The sequence below is a fragment of the Quercus suber genome, unplaced genomic scaffold (assembly GCF_002906115.3).
Source record: "Quercus suber isolate HL8 unplaced genomic scaffold, Cork oak 2.0 scaffold_370, whole genome shotgun sequence".
Classification (NCBI taxonomy): Eukaryota; Viridiplantae; Streptophyta; class Magnoliopsida; order Fagales; family Fagaceae; genus Quercus; species Quercus suber.
This window is the reverse complement of record NW_027069822.1, coordinates 194,606-203,111: the sequence shown is the minus strand read 5'-3', so window position 1 is coordinate 203,111 and position 8,506 is coordinate 194,606. Positions and strand designations below refer to the sequence as shown.

The window sequence follows — 8,506 nt, the reverse complement described above, 5'->3', positions numbered from 1 at the left end:
ACAAAAAGGCCCACTACCCTCCCTTAATAATATTAACTATAAAATTAACCCCACAAAGAGATTTACTTCAATACCCCACCTTTAAAATCTCTCTCTCTCTTTTTTCCTTTTTTTCTTTTTTTCAACTATTACATTTTTAGCAATGGCGTCCGCAATTAGAACTTCGATAGTAGATGTCTTTGCAACTTCGTATTACAAAGAACCTCACCTCCGCAAGGCGCTCAACATGGGATTGGAGATATGGAGAAGGAGGGAAAGTCATTTAACACGTTCATACACATGCAGCTCATGCTTGATCAGGCTTCTTTGGTTGACAATTCAGCCGCATTGGGTCACATTGCAAGTAATTTGAATCTTTGGAGTTCAATTTGGTATAACTTTAATTTTAGTGCTTGAAATTTCAAGAAGTTCAGTTTTGTTCTTGAAATTTCAAAAATATATTATTCAGTATTTTCAGCCATTCTAATTTTGTTTAGTTAAATTCAAAATTTCAACCAACTTTTAAGTTTTAACTATTCTTTTTTTTTTAATTATCTGAGATATAAATTTTACTCCAATTTGACGAATCTTAAATAGTGTGGGAGTGCTTGCTGCTGTTGTTTAAACAATATTTTTCAGTATTTAAACAACATTATTCGTATTTTTACACCTTTTTTTATCCACACATATTTCCACAATACTACAACAACAACAACAACAACGTTATTAAAATCCCTTACCAAATTGCCCTATATTTCATAGGTAAAATGAGTATAATTATACTATGCCATTTCGGGATGCGCAGCAAAAAGAGAAGCAAAGACCTGGGTGTACCTCTGGCACTTCCCGATGGGGGAATGTTCAGGTTCAATCGAACTGTTGCATATGTATGTGTCATTTTTACTGTACCACAACAAAAAACCTAAAATAGAGAGAAATATTCCACAAAATATTGCAAGGTCAGGCCCATTTGGCCAAGAGAGACATAAGACCAGCCCCTAGAAGAAGTGATACGTTTACTCCTATTTGAAGCCTTGCATTGGTTTGCACCCTTGGATTCATAAAATCAGCCGCTAGAAGATCTACAAGTGCCATATAGATTAAGATCCCAGCCGATGCCGCATTAAAAATCCCTTCAAAAATTAGAGCATTGGGGCTGTTCTCATTGTAAACACTAGATATTCCTATTCCAATTGCAATCCCAACTGGGGTTGTAAGAGAGAAGAACGTTGCCATAACTACAACAGCTCTGTTCTGAAATTTTGCCTATAAATGCACACGAGTAAAAGGACATGCATGTTATACGGATTAATTTAATACACCAACTACCATAGTACTCTTTTCTTCAAAAGATTCCACTAATGCAGTCATTAATAGTGCAATTAATAGATTAACAAGCTAAATAATATTTTTAGAATGTTCACAGATTACGTGCAATATTGATAGTTTGTTGTGGACATAATTTCTGTTTAGGTTGGATAGCTAATAATTTTCAACTAAGGAAATCATGATCGGTCTTCATCATTCATTATCAACATTTGAATTTATATAACATGGACTCCTAAAGTCTAATTTGATCAAAGATAAAATCAACTTCTTAAAAATTGTCAATGAAACTGATCATATAATTGATAAAATACATCCCTATCATTACTTATTCAATACTTATAAAAATAAAATAGACTTAGTACTAAAGTCGTGTGAATTTTTTTTTTTTTAAGCAAGAGTCATGTAAAATCAAAGTAAGGCATTTTGCAAGACACTTGTAAAATACTTCTTGCCAAATATGAGCTGAAAACTTGGACAAACGAACTTATTCAATGTTATTCAAAAGTTGGATGAAAGTCAACAAAAACCAATAACCAAACTGAAAATTTGTTTCTTTAAAGCGAATAATTAGATTAAGTTATATAATTAGGAAAGGAATGATTGGTATATATACACTATTATATTACCTGAGAGATACATCCACCAAGTCCCATGCCCTCAAAAAATTGATGAAAGGTCAGCGCAGCTACAAGTGGCCTTATTGTTTTGGGACTCTCAGAAGCACCCAGAGAAATTCCAATTATGACTGAATGTACCACAATCCCCAACTCTAAAACCTATAATGTAATCAGAAGCATAATTAAACACTAATTCTTCCATGATCAAAATCAATATTTAATAGAATAAAATGATAAATGCATCTCCAATAGATTAGCCAAAGTCATTTTTTGGAAAACAAACCCAAAACATCAGCTCCAACATATTCTCTAAAAGCAAAACTTTTCCAAATATTTTTTGAAGATGCTCCAGTAGTTCCCTTGATCTAGAGAACACTCTAGCAACTCTAAACTATTTTTCTCACTTAAAATAGTCCACACTTGAAATAAATCCGAATAAAGAATTTAGCACAGTAAATTAAAATTTCCGCATTTATCTCATCCTCAATGGCTAGTCGGCTACAAAGACACCAAAAACACAGTATTAACAAAATACAAAACGCAATCTAATCACAGAACACAGTTTCTCTCGTAAAACTAATAAAATAAGAACAAATTAAAAAAATAAAGAATAAATCTGACCCACAATATCTGTAGCACAGGTGATTTCCCCTCTATGTGATGAGAAGTTGATGGCATGAATAATTCATTACAGAGAATATATGGGTTAACCAAAATTATAACAAATCAGCCAAAAACAGGGAGAATCGAATCACCTGTGATATAACGCGATGCCGAATAAGGTCTGGTGAAGCCGAGTTATCAACAAAGGAAGTGGAACCATGAGCATGACCATGAGTAGCATGTGTGTGAACGTGTAAGTGGCCCTCATGCCCTCCTTCCATCTCCACATCTCCAGCCCCATTTAGAGCAGCCTGGTTGGAGTGAGACTTTCTATAATACGAAGTGGCAAAGGCATCAACCATCAAAGTCCCGATGGCGGATACCATCGCCACGAACCCCGTGAATGGAAAATCCTGCCACGGGCTATCACTCAGACACGGCGATGTCAAGCTCTCGAAAGCATCCGGGAGAACATGGATGAACCCGGTCGATAATATCACGCCGGCAGCAAAGGCCTTGATGAAGAAGAAGATGTCCTTCTCGGGTCGCAAAGCTGGTATGGTCCTTCCAAGTATTGGAATACAAACCCCAATTGCACCCGCTACAAGAATGGAAGCAATAGCAGCTAGTTTATATTTGAGAGCTTGGGTTTTGTCACGTCCTTCATCCTCGGTGTCACATGTGCAATCTCCAAAAGCTGAGGAAGGGAGTAGGAGGAAAACGGAAACGAGTGTGAGGAGAAGAAGTTGAAGCTTGGCCATTGTGTGAAGGGATTAGAGAGAGAATGAAAGGGTGTGAGGGTTTGTGTGCGAGTGTGAATCAGAGAATGTGTATAATAAAAAAACAGTTCCTTGAAAAGAAAAGAACGATTTGAGGTCCCAAAATTTGACTAGGCTGCTTTGTCTTTGTTCTGTTTAGTTTGTTGACTTCTCATAGCATTGGGAAAAGAAAATTCATAAAGTAATGTTATTAGTTTCTGCTAATAAGATTGTTAATGGTCAAGAAATAATGAGCTCATTCATCTCGAGAAAGATAATAAATGATAAAAGTGATTAATTATTATTAATTTAAATTTATTATTAAATTTATTTTTTTATTTCATTAATAATAATTTATAACAATCTGTTATATAAAATTAATTGTAAAAATATTGTAAATATAACATTTTTCTTCAGAATTAAGTAGCAAATTTGTCATTCAAGTAGTAGATTTGTAATTTCTAAATGTTTTTTTTTTTTTTAATTAAAGGTAGCCAAGAAATTGAATTTTGAATTTTGATGTACTGACAAATACTAAAATTATGGAGATAATACTATTTTATTTTATTTTATTTTTTTTGGATGGGATATGGAGATAGTACTAATGATGATCTCTTTGGAAAAAATAAATCTATATTCCTTCAAAGCGTCAAAAAAGTGTTAACAAAATGTCGACATAAGAACGACTGCCATTGGAAATAAATGTCCATTCACATCTATTGTTGTCAATTAAGTTGGCTATGTCCACCCAAAAGTGACTCTGTTCACCCAAAAGTGACTCTATTATGTGTTAATATTTTCCACCATTAAAAAAAAAAAAAAAATTATGTGTTAATATTTCCTTAAGTTCTCTTGCCACCCTGCTAATTGGTTTGTACTTTTTTGTCCACCGACGTGAACTAAACTGACTTCTTGGAAGATGAGTGATTTTTTTTTAGACTTCGTTCGAAGGCTTATTAAAAATAAAAAAATAAAAATAGAATGATTATAAAAGAATGTAATGAAATGGTTTATATTTAAGTATTATTGTTTGGAAGTAACATAAAAGAAAATAAATAAAATTATTTTATGACAACATTATTATTAGACCTTTATTTTAAAATAAATAGCTAAATTTATAGGAGTATTTTTGAAATTTTAGTAAAAATTTATTAAATCTAACTTCTTAGTGGCAGTTTTAGGAAATATTTTTAGGATAGTCACTAAGAAACTTAAATTATAAAAAAAATTAATTAATTAAAAAAGTTGAATATATCGACCTCACAAAATATGCATGCAAATACATAAATTTTTATAATTTCATTCTACGAGTTTTTATATTTTGAATTTATTACATAATAGTTTCATTATCAATGCTATAAGTTACATCTTCTAAATATACATAACTAAGCAATCGTTCATCCAATATTGTGTTTGTAGCATTATTTAATTAAGATGGGAATTCAAATCAACCTTAATATTAGTTGTTGCTTTATTTTTGTTGTATGCATATTGTAGGGTCATTTTTCGTTGCCCAAGCCCAAAAGGTATGGGTTAAAGGCCCAACGAACTCAGGACAATGAATTTGTAGAGAGTGGGCGAAAGAACTGGGCAGGTTATGAATTAAACAATGGTTGGCTAAGGTACTTAAGATGGTGATAATATGAAATAATGCTTGAACAACTCCATGAGTGAATGTCCGAAGAGATGTTTTATTGAGTGAACAGTAATTACAACGTTCAGAGCTACAGTAAGGCTTTTCTTTCTCTTCCTCCTCCTTATCATGGACCCTTCTTTTTTATATAGCACCATTTCCCATCATCTCCATTGTCCACATGTTCTTCATCTATGTATCTACTTAAGTACATGTCACGTCATGTGTCTACTTTAGTTCTTTGTGAGTGGCGGCAGCTAAGATTACACTGTTCAGGAGTCTTCTCCACATAAATGCGGCCAGAAAAGCTGTTACAGTGCATTAAATACGGTGGTAGCAGCTTTTCTTCCAGATATTTCTTCGTTCTGATCATCTCCAGACCTACCCAGAACTTATCATTATTATTGGGATTGCTAGGAAGATCATTTGGACCTTCCATACGTCTGATTGATCAAGGCTATTTGTGACCGAGGAGTAAGACATCTTCGGGCCAGTAGTGACCTCTTCGGACGGTACTCCCCCTCTACTTCTGGGCTTCCTACCTTCAGATGGACTGTCCCAACCAATTATTGCTCTTCGAAAATATAATACTCCTCAACATGGTGCCCCAGACCCATTAAGTAACTCTGGGTTTTTACCCCCCCACAATAGCCCCTCAAAATCTTAATTTTTCCCTCGCATTCAAAGAGAAAAAAATGGGATTTTGACTTGTCACGGAGTAAAAGCTTGAAAACAGACAAAAATTCGACCTGGCACATGTGTAGGTATAGATGCGCGCGTTCCATCATTGCTGCCGTTGTTTTTCGTATTCCCAAAGCGCTGTATTAATTACTCCAGGTGGCGTTTTGTCCTTTGCATCCAACGGTGGGCTATTGATCCAATGGACGAGGCTCTTCCTCGGGATTTGGGCGAAATAACTTCTGCCCCTTCATTTGACCTCGTATAAAATCTCAGAGGTAGACATTTCTTCCTTACTTTGCAACTCTCAAACCATCCCACAAGAACAAGCACACAAACGCTCTGAGCTCTTCCAATCACTGATTTTTCAAGAATCCTTCTGCGAGTTCAAAGATCGGTCTCTAGTTCAATTCCTGTAAGTTTTCACCATCTCAATCCTTCAGTTTTCTCTTCGGCTGTCCTTTTTTCCCTTTGAGCGACCATTTCCTCACTGCTACATCGTACTTCCATTTTTTCGTTAAAGAGTGATGGGTAAACTCTAGTATTTGGTAGACAGTCCTGCCCAGTTGGAGAAGTTTAGGGCTACATACCGCATACCTCCAAATGTGGGTGTGAGGTATTGCCCTCCAGAGAAAATACTAACTGATCGGAAAACGGGAGAAGTCGTGATTCCTGTTATCGCCTTCCTAGAAGGGGGAATGACAATTCCTATGGGCCCTATCACTACTAGCTACCTTCGAAACGATAGGATTACCCCTTGGCAGTGCGCGCCTAATATGTTTAGGATCTTAGGAGCAATTGAGGACCTTAACCGTCACCTAGGATTGGGACTCACTTGGCTCGACGTGGTGCACATGTACGAGTTCCACAGCCAGCAAGGGGCGGGATATTATTTAAAATTCCAGTCCGACATTGTTAGGCTCATTTCCTGCCTCCCCAAATCCAATAAAGGGATGAAGGATGACTATGTGATCGTCTCGAGCGCGTGGCATGACGGCCCTCACTGTCCGACCAAGCCAGGAGAGCCAGGTAGGACACATTAGACTTAGGCACACTAACCATAGGCTCAGGATCTTCACCTTTTAACAGTTTTTGATTCTTCTTGTGTTGCTGTTTTCGAGTTTCTAACAAAGCTCTGCTGTGACTTGTAACAGATAAAAGAAACATTTCTCCTCGGCTCAGCCTCACCAACGTTGCCGCACTTAACTTTTTATTACGGTCAGAGATCTTTGTAAGCGAGGACGGACAACTCCGATCAGCTCCCCTCATCCTAGGGTACACAGCGAAGCCAAAAGACTTCCAACCGGTCGGCAACGCAATAACTCAGGGAGATCGCCGCCTCAATCGTATTGACGTCGCATGGAAGGGTTTTTTGGCACCGTACGAGCTTCCACCCATACCACACCCAAACCTCCAGGGTATACCCCCTCTCGTCCAGCCATTCCAGCAAGTTCCCCTCGGACCAGAGGTTGAGGGTGAAAAGGTTGGTTCCTCCACCTCTTCGCTAGAGGAGCAAATAGACAAGTTCCACTTCGAGGGGGAAGCTTCAGGGGCAAATCAAGTAGTAGAGGTCTCGGATGCTGAAGAAGAGATCGACAGGCATTTAAGCATTCACCCTGTTCTGATCGTTGCTAATCCTGAAGATTCCTTGGACGAAGACATGGACTTGAAAAGTCTAATGAGGAATAGGGGCCAAAAGGTCGAGCAGAACGGCACTGGGACTTCTCAACCAGTAGTGACCCTGCCTCCAGTGCCTTCCCAGGTTCCTGACCTCGGCCTGAAGCCCGTGCCAAACCTGCAGAAGAAGAGGCCCCTCGAGCCTGAAGAGAGGGAGGAGGTGGTGCCACCAAAAACAGATAAGCAACAAAAGACAGCGAGAGACCATCGAAGCAAAAGGACCTCTTCCACTAAAAGCCGTGACAAGGTTGTCGGGGTTGAGGTCCGCCGAGGAGGGGGACCTCGCATCTAGTCCCCAAGGCTGAAGCTGGATGGCGCTTCCATTCCTTGGGATACATCCCTCAAAATTATGATGGGGGAAGGGCAGGATATGTTGCTGAGGCCCTGCAGCAGCCACTCCTTCTCCCGCACAATATGGAATCCTGCAGACGCTTTAACCAGCAGGAGCTCTTCTTATCCCTTAAGAGGGATATAGTCATGGTAAATAAACTCACTATCTTAATTCAGGTTCTATTTTTAATTTGCTTTGCTTCCTTTCTTCACCCTCTGTTAAAAATGTTGTCATGCAGATTACTCAGCAAATTTATGTGGCCGAGGAATGGAACAAGAAGTCCTACCTTGAAGCCCAAGTAGCAGCCCAATCTCAATCCGAGGCGGAGAAAGCTCTGGGTCAGCTGAAGGAGAAGTATGCTCGCACGCCAGAGCAACTTAAAGACATGACCAACAAGAGGAACAGCCTCAAAGCCGGCCTTAAAAACGCTGAGACTCAGGTCGAGGAGCAGCGCAAACAGCTGAATATGTCAGAGATCAACCTGGCGACCGAAAGGGAGCTAGGGAAGGCAGCCTATCAGCTGGGGGTAGAAAAGGTCGGGAACCAGCTTACAGAGCAATTTGCCACAGTTGCCCGAGATTACTGTGATGTAACTTGGCAAAAGGCGCTGGACGCGGCTAGAGTCCCCCTCGATTCCAACTTGAGGTTACGTGGGAGCGTTTATTATGACCCTAAAATCCAAGTGCTCCCAGGGTCTGATCCTCCTCCCACATAGCTTCCTGAGGCTTCGGAGCAACCCATAATCAGCCAACTCCCCCCAGCTAGCCTCGAGGTTGCAAAGGAATCTGGTCGGTCCAACGAGCCTGTTGAAGCTCCTCAGGGCAAGGGCAAAGCTTTGACGGAGAAGAAGACCCTCCTAGAGTCCAAAGACCAAGTTGCTGATCCTTCGGTCTCTTAGAGG

The 8,506-nt window shown here is 39.1% G+C and overlaps 1 protein-coding gene across 1 annotated transcript; it reads right to left on the bottom strand.

Annotated features, from left to right (window-relative positions):
- Positions 1-702: 702 nt before the first annotated feature.
- On the bottom strand, positions 703-3,409 carry LOC111992025 (zinc transporter 8). Its single transcript, XM_024023830.2, has 3 exons — positions 2,681-3,409; positions 1,935-2,084; positions 703-1,245 (listed from the first exon to the last, which is right to left on the bottom strand). Exons 1-3 carry the CDS (start codon positions 3,287-3,289, stop codon positions 940-942), a joined length of 1,065 nt encoding a protein of 354 aa, XP_023879598.1. The 5' UTR covers positions 3,290-3,409; the 3' UTR covers positions 703-939.
- Between the last annotated feature and the right edge of the window lie 5,097 nt (positions 3,410-8,506).

Coding starts and splice junctions, on each gene's coding strand:
- LOC111992025 (XM_024023830.2), bottom strand. CDS start 3,289: ATGGCCAAGCTTCAACTTCTTCTCCTCACACTCGTTTCCGTTTTCCTC. Junction 2,085..2,680: donor GGCATCGCGTTATATCACAG/GTGATTCGATTC, acceptor ATTACATTATAG/GTTTTAGAGTTGGGGATTGT. Junction 1,246..1,934: donor TTGGTGGATGTATCTCTCAG/GTAATATAATAG, acceptor GTGCATTTATAG/GCAAAATTTCAGAACAGAGC.